This window comes from Mya arenaria, chromosome 12 (assembly GCF_026914265.1).
Source record: "Mya arenaria isolate MELC-2E11 chromosome 12, ASM2691426v1".
Lineage (NCBI taxonomy): Eukaryota > Metazoa > Mollusca > Bivalvia > Myida > Myidae > Mya > Mya arenaria.
The window spans coordinates 40,600,676-40,619,995 of record NC_069133.1 but is presented as its reverse complement, the minus strand read 5'-3'; the positions used below and the strand labels follow the sequence as shown (position 1 = coordinate 40,619,995).

Here is a 19,320-nt window from a genome sequence, read left to right as displayed (position 1 = left end):
ATTTGTTAGCTGTTTATCTCGGTATTTTCCGGTGTTCAACTTTCATCCCCGTAACCAATCAAACCCCACCGTTTGTCTTCGGTAAAATTGGGTGCACGACATTCTTGAAATTTGATTGGCTATCGCTTTTACGAAGATATTATTTTATGCCAGCTGCTTAGAGAGGCAAGACATATTTCAGAACAACTCACAACAAAATGGCTCTAAAAATTTATGAAGGACACAATGTTCCTATTTCTTATCACATGCTATAGAGGAAAGAAAACCGTGCTAAGGTATGTACAACATTTTCATGTTTCTAAAGCTAAAACATTTGCTGTCTGTAAACCGGTTCAACGAAATTCAGAAAATGGCGGTCGGAAAATGGTTGAGGTCATCGTAAAGATGATTTCAACAATCATTGATTAGACAAAAGTTGCCGTCAAGTTATTGCGGAGACCTTTCATAGAATTGTTATAAATAACAACTTTTTAATCGCTTGTCTTTAAAATTCTGGTGTCACTCGAAGTCGAACTCGCTTAGCTTGGACGTCATACTCTAGCCACAATAATGCGCGTTTAGGGAACTTTTTTAACAGTTGGATATTCATTTTGTTCCCTAAACGCCACAAGTCGACTTCAACTGCTACTCCACAAAACTAAACACTTCACTGTTAAATAAAAACACAAAAGTTACACTAATTATTTTAGCCAATACCTTTTACTTATTACACATAAGTTTTTAATGAAACACAAATAATTAGTTTAATTTAGACCGACTTCTGTCAATAAAGAATCGCCATTTTGAAACCATCTAGCAGGTGCTCATTATCTTTCCACTCAATATACTTAGCGCTGGGATTTGTCATTCTTGGCTAGGAAAACAACAAGTGGGATATGGACGCGTAAAGTCCCCAAATAAAAAATTGTCAAAGACTCTGAAGCGGCTGTTTATATGGACTAGTCATACTCTTAGTCTAGTCTTTTGAAGAAACTCAAATACCAGGTCCAATTCTAATGACTGTCTTTGACAGATGTTTTTTAGTAATCGTTAAAATGCACAATCGTTGGTATGAAACTTGTTACTTAAAACTGGACTCTCACAGAATGACACTTATGACTTTTTTCAGTTTTGTCTCGGAATCAGCTGATTTTTGGTATCAATGCATTCAATTTAGTCATATAAGATGATTCACAATGAAACAGTTCTCAATTGTTAGGAAAACTGCCGAAAAACTCATTTCTTCTAAAGCGATAGTAACGCTTTTAGCCATAAATATCAATTTTTGAACCTTTATATGAAAAACTGTGATCAGATCTTTTGTCAGCAGTCTTGTATCACTGATTTTCAGACATTTATGCAAAAATTGGCTCAATCAGAGATAAATAAGTTGTCCAAACGGTCAACCTGTGAGAGTGCAGCTTTGATTAACAGGGCCTTTTCTGCCCATTTTGGGAAAATTTGCGTCGCGAAATATGCCTAAATTGAGAAATTTTACAGTTTAAAGAACAAGCTTTTAAGAGTCCAGCAAATGAGGAAATTATTCAATATTAGTTTCTTTTCCCTTCCTAAAACGTCAGAAATATCAATCCTTGGGTTGTAAATATCTGTTGCAATAAATCATGATGGTTAATATTTCATACTTATCTCTGAAATGATTAAAATCGACGATTTCTGAATTCAATCAACCCAAAAATTTAACATCACAATTTATTTGTATGTTGAATGAACCAGTACAGGTAAAAAAAACTCATTTTTTTTACTTTTGATTGGGATTTTTTTCAAAAAATAGGGTAAAAATATATTTTGCTTTGGGAATGGGTCCGATAGTCGGACTCATGGGTACTATAGAAAAGGCCCTGATTAAAATATACATTTATTGGGATATATATTATGCATCTAGGTAGAATAAAAAATACTTTCAAACGTTTTTCTATTTTTGGTAACATTTTTGGTTAATACACTTACTGCACATTTTACTCAATTTAGAGTGTCATGTAATAACTAAATAATATTATTTATCGTTACCTAACAAAACTTAATAAAACAACAAAGGCAAAAAAGTAATGAGTAGTTGAACATTATAATTATTATCATTATCAACTCATTAAAGACACAAACCGCTCCAAAACAAATAGGTGTTTTCTTTAATTTCAAAGTGGACCTTTCTTGTATTTGTGCTTTCTGAGCCAACTTCATTTGAATCACAAAACTCAATATTTTATGTAAAAGGCTTCATTGTTTTGTGTGCGCACAATTCATTATTGCTTTTAATGAAATTAACTTCACCTAGTCATCTTTTATTGAGTGCACACAATGATTTTCTTTTAAAAAATTACTGCAGTATACTTAAAGTTAATCTTTGGATCAATTGATTCACCATTATATGATTTCAGTTAAAAAAAATAGTTCAACAAAAGTTATCAATATAATATACGGCAAAAAACACCATCTATTAGAAAACAAAGTGTTTTCATTGTTTTTTTGTAACAAAAGTGTTTGTGACACCCTTTTATGTTTCTTGTTATGTAAGCAGATTGCCTTAAGACGACAAATCCTGGCTCTATTTGGGCTTGTACTTATTTTGATCACTTTTTCAATTCATAATCATAATGTGAAGATTAGATAACCATGGACTTTCACAGCTTTGTTTTATTTCAACTTCAGACAGCACCCTCATATCATGTTAGAAACAAGCTGAGAGCAGAGTAAAGATTTCCCTGAAACACAATTATCAAACATGAAACTCTTCAATTCTTTGCCACTTTTGAAAAAGAGGTTTAAAGCAGGTAGAACTGTTTACATCACCCATTTGTTTTGCTCACAAAAATGTTCGAACAACTAACGCTAATTTATTCAACTAATCCACATTGGGCTGATTGTTCAGAACTTTTTAAAGTTAACTTCATGATTAACAAGCGAATTTTAAAAGTTTTGAAATATTTGACATGTGTTCATCAATTTAAATAAAAACAAATTCATCCAAAATATGTCTTAAATTTTATAAGAAAATCTGCAGATCTCAAGTGTATCCATTACACTTTCAGGGATGTGATTTGTCCACGGATCTAATGGCCCCAGGGACCCCGCTCCCCCCCCAAAAAGCTGATTTTAAAAGTTACTAGAGAGCTTTCGCTTGTTAGAGTTGATATTCCAGTTTGCTTCAAATTAAAAGTCAGAAGAACCCTCAAAAGAGCTTCTAAAAAGTTTATCTTCTACGGCAGTGTGCTTTTGACCCCAAAAGTGTCCCATCAACACAGGGCCAAAATGGTTTCAGCCCTCCAGTTGCCAGGTCAATTACATCCCTGACTTTAAACAGTAAAAAATTGAAAAATAACAATGACATGAACACTGAACAACGCTGTTTACTTTAACTAAGTTCTGAACAATCAACCAAAGTCCATAATAATCCATAATTTCATGCTTGCATGCTGAAACTGCCTGTTCTGAGTAAGAGGTTTCAAACAGATGTGATTTTACATCTTTACCTATTTCATCATGATTTACTCCCCCATAAAAGCAATGTTTTTAATAGGCCAATTGTATAATTTTGTGGTTCCTGGTACCGTAAATGACTGGGTAAAAGACGACAGGGGGAATTAGACGCAGACAAAAAAATCCATGAAAAATCTGAGGAAAAAACATTTAATCTATGTTTTGGGTTAAAGGACGCATAGAAAATATGTCAAAAACGTCTGTCAATTTCGGCCACCATGTTTGTTGACAGTAAAGAAAAATATTTTTTTCGTGAAAATGGCCATGGTTATCTTTAAAACCATACAATGATAATGCTAAATGCGTTTCATTTTAATTTGTTTTGTTAGGAAATGCACTTAAAAGAACTGATTGTGACCATTTGTTTCTAGATGGCACTGAAAGGTGCCTGTTATGAATAGTATGTCGTAAACGATAACCTGTCGAGAATGAAGTTAAGTTATGCATAAACCTTATATTGTACAGGTTTGTTCTCAAAATGTCAACACCTACAGAAAAGAATAAAGTTCACATAAATGTGTGAAAAAAAACAAGACCATTATCACATCAATTTGTAGTATTGGTATGTTAAACAGAACAAAAGGCAATGCGAGTTTCACACCTTATCATACAACTGACAAAAAAATATTTTGACAGTGCGAAACTTTGCTTTTTATATGCATGTTCAATTCAATTTATTATTCAAAAAAATATTAAATAACTTTAATCGGAAAATATTTTTGTTTAAATTATTAACGTCTTACGATATACCGTATTCCGATCTTCAACTGCCGTTTTAACCCGTATATACTCGATCAATATGACGCGAGTAACATCCCTTTCTACATAAAACTAAACAAACTCTCGGCTTGAAATTGACCTCAGAAAAAAGTTAAAAAAAAAATGGTTACTGGGTATTATACGCAGGCCTTTTTTTACACCAAATTCTGAGGGGGAAAAAGTGTGTCTAATACCCAGTCATTTACGGTACATGCTAAAAAAACAACAGCAACAGGATAGGTTAGGTAGGTACGGAAAACACTTTGTTTTCCCTGGTGAAGGCTTTTTGTCTTATTTGATATTGTTATACGCTTATAATCTTATTTTTATGCCCCCGAAGGTGGGCATATTAAAATCGCACCGTCCGTCCAGCTCTGTAACTTTCCCTTGTATGGACAGATTTTAAAATAACTTGTCACATGTGTTCCACATACCAAGACGACGTGTGGCGTGCAAGACCCGTGTCCCTACCTCAAAGGTCAAGGTCACACTTAGTGTTTATTCACAATGGAGTGCTGCATATAAGGACATAGAGTATAGGTTGTCGTGTCCGGGCTGTAACTTTCTCTTGTATGGACAGATTTTAAAATTACTTGCCACATGTGTACCACATACCAAGACGACGTGTCGCGTGCAAGACCCATGTCCCTACCTCAAAGGTCAAGGTCACACTTAGTGTTTATTCACAATGGAGTGCTGCATATTAGGACATAGTGTATAGGTTGTTGTGTCCGGGCTGTAACTTTCCCTTGTATGGACAGTTTTTAAAATAACTTGCCACATGTGTTCCACATACCAAGACAACGTGTCGCGTGCAAGACCCGTGTCCCTTCCTCAAAGGTCAAGGTCACACTTAGTTTTTATTTACAATGGAGTGCTGCATATAAGGACATAGAGTATAGGTTGTCGTGTCCGGGCTGTAACTTTCTCTTGTATGGACAGATTTTAAAATAACTTGCCACATGTGTTCCACATACCAAGACGACGTGTCGTGTGCAAGACCCGTGTCCCTGCCTCAAAGGTCAAGGTCACACATAGTGTTTATTCACAATGGAGTGCTGCATATAAGGACATAAGAGTATAGGTTGCCGTGTCCGGGCTGTAACTTTCCCTTGTATGGACAGATTTTAAAAAAACTTGACACATGTGTTCCACATACCAAGACGGCGTGTCGCGTGCAAGACCCGTGTTCCTACCTCAAAGGTCAAGGTCAAGGTCACACTTAGTGTTAATTCACAATGGAGTGCTACATATAAGGACATAGAGTATAGGTTGTCGTGTCAGGGCTGTTACTTTCCCTTGTATGGACAGATTTTAAAATCACTTGCTACATGTGTTCCACATACGAAGACAACGTGTCGTGTGCAAGACCCATGTCCCTACCTCTAAGGTGAAAGATACACTTAGTGTTTATTCACAAGGGAATTCTGAATATAAGGACATAACAGTGTAGGTTGTGAAGTATGGGTGGTATTTTTTTATGTTCAGAGGCAATTTAAAATAACTTGCCATATGTATTTGACACATAAAGGCAAGATAAACTTTTCATGTACTGACCTTGTTCGTAGGTCAATGTCACATTCGGGGGCATTCGTCACATACTTTGACAGCTCTTGTTTAATCCTGTTGAAAATTAAAAAAGCATTTTCTCATGAATGTGTTGATAAAAGTATTTTACCAGTATTTCAACACTAATTTTAGAGCAAAAAATGTACTGGAGTAATTGTTTTTGCAGTTCTTACTGTGGATTGGTTAAAATTTCTGAAAAATTAAATTTGTTAAACCTATTTTGTCAGTTCCTTCTTTTAGAGCTTTGTTGGTAAGCCAATTTGGCAAGGTTTAAGATGTGCGAAGTTGTTAATATTTACACCTCAACTTCCATTCCTTAAATGAACTGCTTTTCGGCAATTGCGTTCATCAATCGATGAAAGCAACATCTTCGGATATATTCGGATCGTAATTCATTGCATAACAAAATATATGAAAGCTATTGATCTTGTTAATGGTTGTATTGTGTCTGTCCACAAGGTCCAGTAAAATATAGATCAACATTTTAAAAAGTGTTAGTTTATTATATTTTAAATATAATGGTACCAGAAATGTTTCAATTTTACGTTTTAAAGTGATTTCAAGTGGTTGATCTTTCCCGCGTTATTGTGACTTCATTTGAAAAAAATGTTTCCGGTTATAGTCGGGTCGTTCTATTTACAAAATGGGTAAGAACGGATTACTTAAAGGTTTTCTTAAATGAAATGAAGAATTTTTTTAACAATTCTTGAATGAAATAATGAACTATTGGTGTAAATATAAGGAATGAATTACGGGGTTGATGTCATTATCGGGGATATGAACGCAATTGAGTTGGTCAAAGTACGGGTGGAGTCCTTCGGACTCCACACACATTGACCAACCCAATTGCGTTCATACCCCGATAATGACATCAACCCTGCAATTCATTCCTTGAGTTGAGTTGGTCAAAGTACGCGTCACACATTGACCAACCCAATTGCGTTCATACCCCGATAATGACATCAACCCCGCAATTCATTCCTTAATTGAATGAGCTGAAAGCAATGTTGAATTTATAATTACTGTTTCAGGGCTTTCAACAGGGTCTGAAACCCAAGAGTCAATGACTCTTGAGGTCTGATTTTCAAGAGTCAAAATCAGTTTTTCAAGAGTCATTGTCTGTTTGTTTGTTGTTGTTTTTTTTAATTTCGTTGTCTTTCTTTGTAAATAGTAAGTCTCATCTGTCATAAGATGGCATTGCGAGGTACATAATAATTTATACTTCATTAGTTTCCAAATCTTAAAAAAATAATAACATTTTCCAGCGTTTTATAAAGATCTGCTGTATTAGATCCACTGTACATTCTGTAAAAATCTCAAGCGTGACGAAAAAGAATCAATATAACTTTTAATAGAATACCTTGTCTTATTTCATTTTTTTAGGTGGTTAAAAAATTTCCCAGAGTCAAAACTTGGAAAAATATGTTCTGACTCTGGCAAACATATTTTTTATTTAATGCATGATCGTTATGTAACCCAATGCATCTTTGTCAAAATCCAATATGCACCAGTGATTGTTTAGTTGCAACGATATCATTCTTACTTTAACTTTCAGTTTCACTTTCACATTTTCTTTTTTTCCGGAAGTAAACAAAACATTCTACATTCCTATTGCCATATTGCAACATTGTATTTCTCAAAAATGCAGTCAATGCGAAAACTTTTTCTAGCTCATAGGACATTGCGACAGACAAGGACCAAATTTTTACCTGTCGCAACAGCTTTTTACCTGTCGCAACATTTTTAACCTATCGCGGCATTTTTTACCCGGTCCGACAACTTCTACCCAATACAATTAATTCTTACAATACTGAATGCATTGCTTACACTTGTAGCAGTTACAGTGACAAAGAAAAATAGACTATTCTAAATTATTTCATTTATTTCATATACACATAATTTCAAATGTCCCGACAAAGAAACTCAATGTTCCTACGATTTTCTTCAACACATTGATAGTCCGCAATCTTATCCTCTGAGTCTGTTTCCCCAAACATGTCACTGATTTCATCCTCCAACAGATCTGCCATGGCCTGCCTTCTTTCCAAGATGAAACAAACTTTCTGTCTACAAGGGGTCTTTTCTTTTGCTCTGCAGATGAAATTTGCAATCTGGCTGAGCATCTTTTATAAAAAAAATAAAAAATTCATCTGGAATGCTTAATTGTAATCGTAGTTTGAGAAAATACTAAAATATAATTATTTCAGAACTGTCAAAAAGTTTGTCTGGAGAAATTGTCACTTGCGTCTAAAACGTGATTGTTTCTATTAAGACAAGTTAATGACAAATAATAATTGCTTATTAATACAAATCAAAACAAACCCAATATAAAATGACTAATAACAGGTCTAAAAATACAACCTTTTACTTCACTTGATGTGACCTCGTTGTTTTTGACAAGGACAAACAGAGCGGAACGCATATGTAATAAAAATAACGATTGGCCAAGGAAATGTCCGTGAACCAATGAAATACAGCGACGCTTTCGCTTTCATGCTGAGCTAGTCTTAACCGAATGTGAGCGTAATTTAAACAGAGCTAGCTTTATCGCAAATGTAAACATGTGTCAGAGTGAAAAAATAGGTAAAATGCAAATCTCACTGAAATAAAAGTGGGTTTTTTCATCAGTACTTATAAAATTTCCTGACAATAAATGTCCGATTTTGATTTCTTTTCACTGCATTTTTTTCACTGGAAATATTTTTGTCGGACATTTTGTGCGACAAAAACAGAAATTTCAGCCGGTCATCACCGAAAATTACCGGACATGACCGACTGTCCGACGGACATTCGCATTGACTGATAAATGGTATAACCATAACTGTTATACAATACTGTTTTGTTATAGAACTTAACTGTAACATTGACAACGATTTACGCAGTTTTCCTTTCACTTTCATTCAAATTGACAGGAAGTTAGCGTGCACCTGTTTCCCTGCGCTTTTTAGACCATGTGCTTCTGTTAACTCACTAAAAACTCACTTGTTACTTCGGGTGTTAATTGCTCTTGCGTGTTAAACAAACATTCAGGTCATGCATTGAGGCTCCTTTCAGATGATAATGACTCTCACACTAAAATTCTCCCGGGTCAAAACTGATGCATACTACAAATGTATGAAACGTCAATTTCATGTATTTTACGATTTCTGTGCGTTAAACCCAGGAGCTCGGTTCAATTGAAAGCCCTGTCAGAATAAGCCAATAAGCTTTTTGCCATTGTTTCAACTTGCCAAACCGGAAACGTTTGTTACTATGCGACAAGTTCGGAGGCGACTAAATTATCGTTGTCACCACAGACCAGAGATCGCTAAAAATCTGACTTTTCGAATTTTGGGGCCTAAAAAAATTGCGGTCAGCGGTAAAAAATTACGGTCTGTCGGGTTACAGGAAACAGACATTTTTCTTTTTAGGCCGAATTAAATTTAAAGCCCTTGTACATTGAAATTCTAAACACTTTAAGATGTACAAGATTATTTGTCTTTTTTCAGATTCTGTTGTTAGAGTGCTGTATTCTCCTGTTTGCACCATAAAACCTGTCACAATGCCACAGGGATTCCCAATAACCGAGGGTCTGACGATGCATCAGATGCCGGATCCCATCACAACTATGACTCATACATCTGTTTCCATAAGCATGCATCAGCCCGCTTCAAGTATGGTGTTCGTATCCATGTCCGGAGCCCAGTTTTCGTCGCTGTGTGACACCATGACAACAAGCATTCCTGGTAAACATTCCTCTAGCAGTGCGGGTGGTATCGAAATGGTGATTGTATCAACCACAAACTCACTACCTGTGTCGATTTCCCATACCTCAACAATGGCTACGTCCACAGTGACTGTTAACAGTGATTATAAATTGTCGGAGATTGTTTCTCGCGGAGGGGCAGAATTTTGGAAAAATGAGGCAGGGACGAGCAAACGTGAAATTGAAACAGAGCTTGTCCCAATGCGATCCGATGTCTTGTCAGTTCAACGTCGAAGTCGTCAGTTCTTCACTCTGATGGAGGACGATGATGAAATGGACTATGGCAGTAATCGACCAAAATTTGCAGGTAAACTTTACACAGCTGATTGACAAGATTGCAGTAGAGACACAAAGGAATGTTTTAGAGTTTTTGGATGCCAGCTTGGGTCTCAATCAACGGAATAACAGTTTAGAGTATATAGAAAGTTTGATAATAATCTAGTTCAAAATGTGAACATCATTAATTATTGTATATTTTACAGGATTCATTGCAATTTCTCTATTAGCCACTCCCCTTTCAATCATGAAAGCCCCTTCATGCAAGTATTAAATATACTTTTGTTGAGATTCAGTTATTAGTAAATTTACATGGGTGAAAGTGTTTTGGCATATATGCCGGATATTCCTGGTCTCGAGGGGTCGTTTTTCTAAAAAGTGTTAATCTTTTTTTTAAGATTTTCAGAACGGGTATGACTCGACTCGTCCTTCAAATTAAGATTGATAATTTTTCAGTCGTCAATTGCCGCCTGAATAAACCAAGTTTATTAAAAAAAAAAGACAACACCCAAACTTAAATATCTCACTATATCAAAAAAATATTGAGTCTGAAAATTGTTTTTTAACCGTCAAGCCCGATGGTTTCATTGCCAGTAGGGTGATCTTACAGGAATTTTTGTAGCCTGGGTCATTTTTTCGTCGCCACGGGCGATCGGGCTACCCTTAATGTTGCACACTGACAACCAACGAGAAATTCCCTGTTCTTGCAGTTGCTCGTTTGAGCATGTGCACGTTTATTTACATTTATTGATTCTGGCCAATTTGACCTAATTCGCTTGAAAATCTGAAATCAAATTTATAGAACTTAATGTCATTTTATAGTAATTTTTATTTATACATTTTCAGATGATGAACCCCAAAGCAAAAATGTTCTTGTAGATCCGCTCATGGGGATCAGTAAGACGATGCGACGGCTGACTAGAAAGAATGATTATGGAAAACTGAAAATGAGTACGGTGATGAATAAAAATCCCCCAAATCTGGATCGAGGATATGAAAGTGAGCCTGAAACAGATAAAATGCCAGTCACGTTGCTTGACCATGTGGAAAAAAGTGGATTGCGCCGCATAAGTAGTCATCCAGAATTGGATGAACTGGAATTGATGGCTCAAGATAACTTGAAAGGCAATGGTGATAACAATAGTGAAGATTTGTTTGAGAATTATGCTTTAGGGAAATCTAAATCTCTGCCAACGACGCCTAGGGTGTCGCCAAAACTATTACGCAAAAATCGGACCTCAAATGAGCTAGAAAGTCCATCAGATTCGCAAAATCATGGAGCAGGTTATTCGTTCCTTGCTAGTGTCATAGGTGGGTTGCGTGTCACCAAAGCGAAACAAGAACAGCAAAGGAAAGATGCAGAGCAACGTTTAATAGAGAAAAAGAAACAACATGACAAAAAAGTAGTAAGTGACCAAGCAGGGCTTATTGTCCCACGTCAAGAAAATCAAGTTGTGATGGCTGGGGCTTCAACAAGCTCTAAAACTGCTACAGTTGATACTTTATTAAATTCAAACATGTCAGAAAAAGTCAATGAAACTCAATCTAAAAGTCCCCCGAAGAAATCATTTTTGACAAATGTAATGAATTGGAGCACACAAAAGCAGGTAGATGTTTCTCGGAAGGAAAGTAATATGTGGTCACCGACATCTTTCTAGAGCAGTTATGTTAGTACATGTTTGGTAATAAGTTTGGCATACAGGAGTCTTTTAAGTGTTTTCTTTACATCTTGCAAATTTTAATATTGTTTTTTTATATATATTCATTATCTTCAAAATATATCTCATGATGACATGGATACAGCTGTTTTATTTTTCAGTTGTGAAAAAAATGACCATATCTGTATTTTTATGAAATTCTTTTTTTGTGCTTATTGTGGTTATATGTTGTGTTTCAAGATGTATAAAAATTGTAGGGTTATAGTTAGAAAAACTATGGCAGTTTTTACACCCTATCCTTTTTCGGTAGCACCCTTCTGCCCATGTGGATACATTTTAGGGTTAAACCCAGGTTTTAAAAAGGGCAGGGTGCTGCAGAAAATGGACAGGGTGCTGAAGGGCAAAACTTCAAAGGCACATTGTATCGGGCAGTGAATGATTAAAGCATTATGAATTTCATGGGAAAGGTTAAAAAAAAATGTGCTTGTTAGAAGTAGCATTAGGTTTCAACTACCAAATATGTAAAGTTTGTTTGAATTCATATTCACATTTTAAGTTTTAATCAACCAAAGGAATCATTTGATGATCTTTTGCATTTGATTCTTAGAAGCCAAAAGGATGCCCATTCTGGTCTCCACGAGGGTGGAAGGGTGTTTCTAAAAAAGGATAGGGTGCACCGTGCAGCACCCTACCCGAACCCTCTAGTTTAAACCCTACATTCTGTGTTCATAGACTTGAGCGCTATAAATGCCAAATGTATCTTTTGTTTTGATTTTAACTTATTCAATTATAAAAACAATCCCACTTTACATATTTTGGGCATTTGAAACTTTATGTAACTCAATTAAACACAATTCCTTGTGTCAAATTTATACAGTTTATACAATTTTTTGACAGACCAATTTTTTGACAGTCCGATAAAATGTGCCCTTGTTTAATTATTTGTTTAATCCACTAATCAAAAGAAGGTTTTTGGTAGAATTTTTGACATTGTAAATTGAATAATGCTACTTCAACTGTTCCACTTAAAAACCTTTATCAAAATTTGCCATTATGCAAGGTTATTTCTCAAAGTTTAAAGACCTTGGCCTTAGCGGCCCGGTTCATATCAATATAATCATGGTTACTGGTGGCCATTAAACTAGGAAAGTTCATTGGCCTTTTCCAGATTTTGCTAGTAATATCATGCCACATCATGACAAAATTTATATGTATGAACTCAACGGTTATTTACATGTACATTGTACTTGCCACTGGCTGTTAAATGCAGTACTGGTATGTTACACACGACATGTATGAATTAAGTTTCTTATAGACCGGTCTGAGCCAGTTTGTACTAGACCTGTATCAGCCAATAATGAATTAGTTGTATGCGTCATGTTAAACTACAATACTGGGTATTGCTGGACGAGTTACAAAAAACCTTGATTGTGTACGATACATTTATTGCCTTGGTGTGCGGCATTGAAATTGGTATGAAAGACAAAGAGGTCTTTATTGATTGTGAACTGATGATTATATTTTTTGAATATGTATTTTATCTTCCTGTAGAAGACATATTTTGTGTTATTTGATATTGTTCATAATTATTCATGAACATGTTCATGTACATTGTGTTTTTTTGGAACACACCACCAAAAGTTTTTGATAATTGTGTTACATCAAGATGACGATTCAAACAATGTATATATGTGAATTTTGATTTCATTTTATTTAAAGCGTATGTCATCAATAGTCCACAGAAGTCTCCTTTTTTGTGTTTTCACTATTGTTCATGTAAAATTTGTACATCATTTATTCATGTAATTTATAGAATGATTTTAATAATAGATGAAAACGCAACATTTCACTCGTCAATTTAAGCTACCTCAGCAGATCAGTAACCTTGAATAAGTTGGCTTAAAATAAATGTGTCCTATTAAATGACGTTCAAACATTTTGTAAATAGTCTATAAACGATTTGTAAGTCGACTGGTTCAATGATAAAGCTACTATTATTAGAAGCCCAGTTTGCGGACACCTGTAAATGTTGTAAACATTGTTGCCAGTCTTACCATGCTTTTGTGGTGTATCATGACCTTGGACTGATAACTGGTTCAAACTTTGGGCTTGAACTCTTGAACTCTTATCATTGTGAGGTCATTTAACTGTGTAAGGGTTTTAGCTTAAGGGTTATAAAAGGGTGCTGGACCCTGTCTTTAGTTAGTTTGTATGTTGTTTTTTTGAAAGCTGATTATATGATTAAAAATGCATACAAACCATATAATTATACCTGGCAGTTGTAATCTTACAGCTTAAAACATTGTAACATTATTGTCAGATTTTTAATACTTCTTCACAGCCTGATACAAAGTGACTTTAATCCTTAGCACCCTGTCCTGTTAAAACATGGCCTAAACCCTACTGACTGCCCATGTCATGCATGTCACTGATGGTCCTGATGCTGGTCCAATTAATCTGAAATTTTGGCTAAAGTGCATATAATGGTCAAAATATTCAACTAAGCTAAGATCCAAGTTCATAATACCTGACTGACCTTGGTGACCAGAGCCACAAATGTGGTCAATAGTGAGTCGGACAGGTAATTTTGCCAAATTTGCAAAAGACGAATGAACAGTAGGGAGAATATATACTTTTTTGTCCATAAAGGATGGCAATTAACGGGAGGTTAACAAGGCCATGCATTTTTATTCAGATCACTTTTTATTACCATATGTACCTGTACAATATAAGTGTCGCGAGCCACGTTCATTTGTTCGTCACAACCTTGTCTTTATTCATTTTGTTTGATATATAATATGAATCTCTAGAGAAATGTTACTCTCATTATGTAGGGTTTATGCAGGATTTAAAAAGGACAGGGTGCTGCGGAAGAGGGACAGGGTGCTATTACGGTGGTCAAGTTTTAAAAAAAGCGAACATAGTGAGTTTGGCAGAAAATGTCAAGAATTGTGTCTAATTAAAATAATATTTGGTTTGAACCGTTATTATTATAATAATGATATTTTTTGACCAACTCATTTAATTCTTTGAAGGCAGAAGGGTGCTTCAACATGGGAAGTTTACAGCACCCTATTACTTCTTGGCCTCAACCTTCATTATAATATGAATCTCTAGAGAAATGTTACTCACCATACAACATGTTTTTGTCATGTAGAGGTTTTGCTAAAGTCTTAAAATGGTTATGGTTTTAATCATTGCATTGTACTACTGTTTAATTCAGTTTCAGACTATCCTAGTAAATGATATTTTACATTTTGTTTACCCAACATCAAACACTTAATCATGACAAAAGGTTAAGTTGATCTTTTAAGAATAAAAATAGCGCCAGAAATAAATTCTTTTGCCATTTATGAATGTTGATTTACGTCAGAAGTTGGCAAGACACTGAGTGGTTGATAAATATTGTCAATTTGGTGCAAGAACCCTGTAAGTGCATAAAGAATAGAAAAAGAAGCAGTTCTAGAGCTCTAGCAAATTGGTGACCTTATGATTAACACTGTACAGTGCAAGATATGAAAGCTATTGAAGTGATTGTGATCATATATGCAATGGTACTCTTTGTGCAGGTTTATTTAAATCACAAACAAAATTAATCGGTAATCAAACCGGTTTCTGATTCAGGTGTTTACTCAGTTATTTGCTGTTTTAAACATGCTATGTAGTTATGAAGCTGTTGACAATATTGGACAGGGTGCAATAATAGGGGATGAACAGTATTATAAACACCTTTTATATTTGAACTTAGCTGTAACTCACCACTACTTTTTTTCGTCTCATTTTGCAATAAATTCTTGGTAGTTTATTGCACGGAATGATGTGTGAACGAATGTAGACCAACTGTTGCCAGTTTTCATTGTGAACTTAATATTCAGACAACTTTATAAAATTCATTTTTACATCTCCTGATATTTGCACTATATATTTTTTGCCAATGAAATGGTAAACAAACACATTTTGCCTTTCATGTCCTTTTTGTCGAGTGCAACATCCACAATGTACTGATATTTTGTATGAAAAGCTGTATTATGTAACTGATTGTTTTTTTGTGGTTAAGTGTATACATTGTAGCAACTGTCATAACAATTGACAGTGAAGCGGAAATGACGGGCATTTCATTCATGCTATATGTATGATTAATGAATTTTGAGTGCTCGATTTGCACAAGAGATTTTATATTGTTCTTGGTATTACCATAATTTGTCATCATCATTTTTATCATTGTAGTTGTAGTATTTCTCTATGTCAAAGCTGTTTGAAGAACTTTTCCATGTACGAATGGTGTATGTTGTACACTGTAGTAAATAAATGTGTAAGATTTTTTCTTTATTAAAGATTTGAAATTCACGTTATGGTTGTTTTATTCTGGATGGTTTATGACCTGATAAACCAAGAAAGGACTTAATTCTAACACGAATGAGGTGATTCAACAAAAAGGACTTAATTCTTACACATATACAGTGATTATCAAAGCAATGACTTAAACCTTACAATCATGAGGTGATTATCAAAGCGAACACTTTAGTCTTACAGTCATGAAGTGAATACAGAAAAGGACTCTTAAACTCACTCAGCAATCATGGGCTTAATACTTACAATCATGAGGTTATTATCAAATCAGGGGCTCGGACCTTACACTCATGAAGTGATTATCAAAGCAAGTGCTTAATTTTTGCACTCATAAGACTCATACGGTGATTATCAAAGCAAGGGCTTGAACCTTACACTCATAAGGTGATTATCAAAGCAAGTGCTTGAACCTTACACTCATAAGGTGATTATCAAAGCAAGTGCTTGAACCTTACACTCATAAGGTGATTATCAAAGCAAGTGCTTGAACCTTACACTCATAAGGTGATTATCAAAGCAAGTGCTTGAACCTTACACTCATAAGGTGATTATCAAAGCAAGTGCTTGAACCTTACACTCATAAGGGGCTATTTATACTTTGCGGAACGGAACGAAACGGAACGGAACAAACATTGAGGCACCACACGGGGAACAGCATTTTTTTACTAATATGTAAATATATTAAATAATAATAATGATATATTGAAACTGCCTAGCGAACAGTCGATCAAGGGCTTTTTCGAACTGAACCATCTGAAAACCAACTTCTAAATGGATATTAAAATCTTCGGGACTGCAAACAGTTGTTCCGTTTCGTTCCGCAAAGTATAAATATCCCATAGAATAATGATATTTAGCGGAACGGAACGGAACAAGATTTATTTTTTCTTGTCAATGGAATTTTTCATCCTGATATATTACAGGTACACGAATTTATTACATGCAACCTAGCTGTTTTAAAAAACTATGTTCTTGACTTAGTCAATATAGGAAATCCTATCGCCATAAAATTTATATATTTAAATGTTTTGCACTTGTTGCAGTAATTTAATATTTATTATTCATATAAACTGACGAATGAAAAAAAAATGAGTAGACAATCTAAATATTTTTTGGCGATATCAGGACCTCTTTAATATGTATCGAATGGCCGTCATATCCAGTACACTCATTTTGTATTATATAAAATTCTAAAAAATATTAATAATCATCGTAAACAAATTAAATTTGAAAACATGCTTGCCATATATAAATTGATATTAATAATTAATATTAATAAAGTTGAAATATCACTATTACAGTCGGCATTGTGTACAAACCATGTCTTCAACTTTATAAATTGTGATTCCGTTTCGTTCCGCAAAGTATAAATATCCCATAAGATAATGATATTTAGCGGAACGGAACGGAACAAGATTTGTAGCTGCCAACTTCCCTACATGAATCAGAGGTGGAGGACAAATGATGTCAGACTATATGTCTTATCAAATCGGCACGGAGAACATTGCCCGCCCAAGGATCGAACTTAGACACCGACGCTCCTACTTATTGATCTAAGCGGGCGGGTTGGAAACTTCTATAATTATCGTAAACAAATTCAATTTAAAAAACATATAATTTGAATGTGCATGCAGTAATAAAGCTGAAATACATGTATCACTATTACAGTCAGCATTGTGTACAAACCATGTCTTCAACTCTATAAATTGTGATTCCGTTTCGTTCCGCAAAGTATAAATATCCACTAGGATAATGATATTTAGCGGAACGGAACGGAACAAGATTTGTAGCTGCCAACTTCCCTACATGAATCAGAGGTGGAGGACAAATGATGTCAGACTAAATGTCTTATCAAATCGGCACGGAGAACATTGCCCGCCCAAGGATCGAACTTAGACACCGACGCTCCTACTTATTGATCTAAGCGGGCGGGTTGGAAACTTCTATAATTATCGTAAACAAATTCAATTTAAAAACATATAATTTGAATGTGCATGCAGTAATAAAGCTGAAATACATGTATCACTATTACAGTCAGCATTGTGTACAAACCATGTCTTCAACTCTATAAATTGTGATTCCGTTTCGTTCCGCAAAGTATAAATATCCCCTAGGATAATGATATTTAGCGGAACGGAACGGAACAAGATTTGTAGCTGCCAACTTCCCTACATGAATCAGAGGTGGAGGACAAATGATGTCAGACTAAATGTCTTATCAAATCGGCACGGAGAACATTGCCCGCCCAAGGATCGAACTTAGACACCGACGCTCCTACTTATTGATCTAAGCGGGCGGGTTGGAAACTTCTATAATTATGGTAAACAAATTCAATTTAAAAACATATAATTTGAATGTGCATGTACTAATAAAGCTGAAATACATGTATCACTATTACAGTCAGCATTGTGTACAAACCATGTCTTCAACTCTATAAATTGTGATTCCGTTTCGTTCCGCAAAGTATAAATATCCCCTAGGATAATGATATTTAGCGGAACGGAACGGAACAAGATTTGTAGCTGCCAACTTCCCTACATGAATCAGAGGTGGAGGACAAATGATGTCAGACTAAATGTCTTATCAAATCGGCACGGAGAACATTGCCCGCCCAAGGATCGAACTTAGACACCGATGCTCCTACTTATTGATCTAAGCGGGCGGGTTGGAAACTTCTATAATTATCGTAAACAAATTCAATTTAAAAACATATAATTTGAATGTGCATGCACTTATAAAGCTGAAATACATGTATCACTATTACAGTCAGCATTGTGTACAAACCATGTCTTCAACTCTATAAATTGTGATTCCGTTTCGTTCCGCAAAGTATAAATATCCCCTAGGATAATGATATTTAGCGGAACGGAACGGAACAAGATTTGTAGCTGCCAACTTCCCTACATGAATCAGAGGTGGAGGACAAATGATGTCAGACTAAATGTCTTATCAAATCGGCACGGAGAACATTGCCCGCCCAAGGATCGAACTTAGACACCGACGCTCCTACTTATTGATCTAAGCGGGCGGGTTGGAAACTTCTATAATTATCGTAAACAAATTCAATTTAAAAACATATAATTTGAATGTGCATGCACTTATAAAGCTGAAATACATGTATCACTATTACAGTCAGCATTGTGTACAAACCATGTCTTCAACTCTATAAATTGTGATTCCGTTTCGTTCCGCAAAGTATAAATATCCCCTAGGATAATGATATTTAGCGGAACGGAACGGAACAAGATTTGTAGCTGCCAACTTCCCTACATGAATCAGAGGTGGAGGACAAATGATGTCAGACTAAATGTCTTATCAAATCGGCACGGAGAACATTGCCCGCCCAAGGATCGAACTTAGACACCGATGCTCCTACTTATTGATCTAAGCGGGCGGGTTGGAAACTTCTATAATTATCGTAAACAAATTCAATTTAAAAACATATAATTTGAATGTGCATGCAGTAATAAAGCTGAAATACATGTATCA

At 35.2% G+C, this 19,320-nt stretch overlaps 1 protein-coding gene across 1 annotated transcript; it reads left to right on the top strand.

The window, feature by feature from the left end:
* The first annotated feature begins 123 nt into the window (after positions 1–123).
* LOC128211420 (uncharacterized) lies at positions 124–15,828 on the top strand. The gene is made up of 3 exons (XM_052916194.1): positions 124–275; positions 9,291–9,854; positions 10,670–15,828. Exons 2-3 carry the CDS (start codon positions 9,344–9,346, stop codon positions 11,479–11,481), a joined length of 1,323 nt encoding a protein of 440 aa, XP_052772154.1. The 5' UTR covers positions 124–275; positions 9,291–9,343; the 3' UTR covers positions 11,482–15,828.
* The last annotated feature ends 3,492 nt before the right edge of the window (positions 15,829–19,320 follow it).

What these genes read in the sequence shown, in the direction of transcription:
- LOC128211420 (XM_052916194.1), top strand. Translation starts at nt 9,344, where the DNA reads ATGCCACAGGGATTCCCAATAACCGAGGGTCTGACGATGCATCAGATG. An exon ending in TAATCGACCAAAATTTGCAG is followed by an intron (nt 9,855 to 10,669) that starts GTAAACTTTACA and finishes ATACATTTTCAG; the next exon opens with ATGATGAACCCCAAAGCAAA.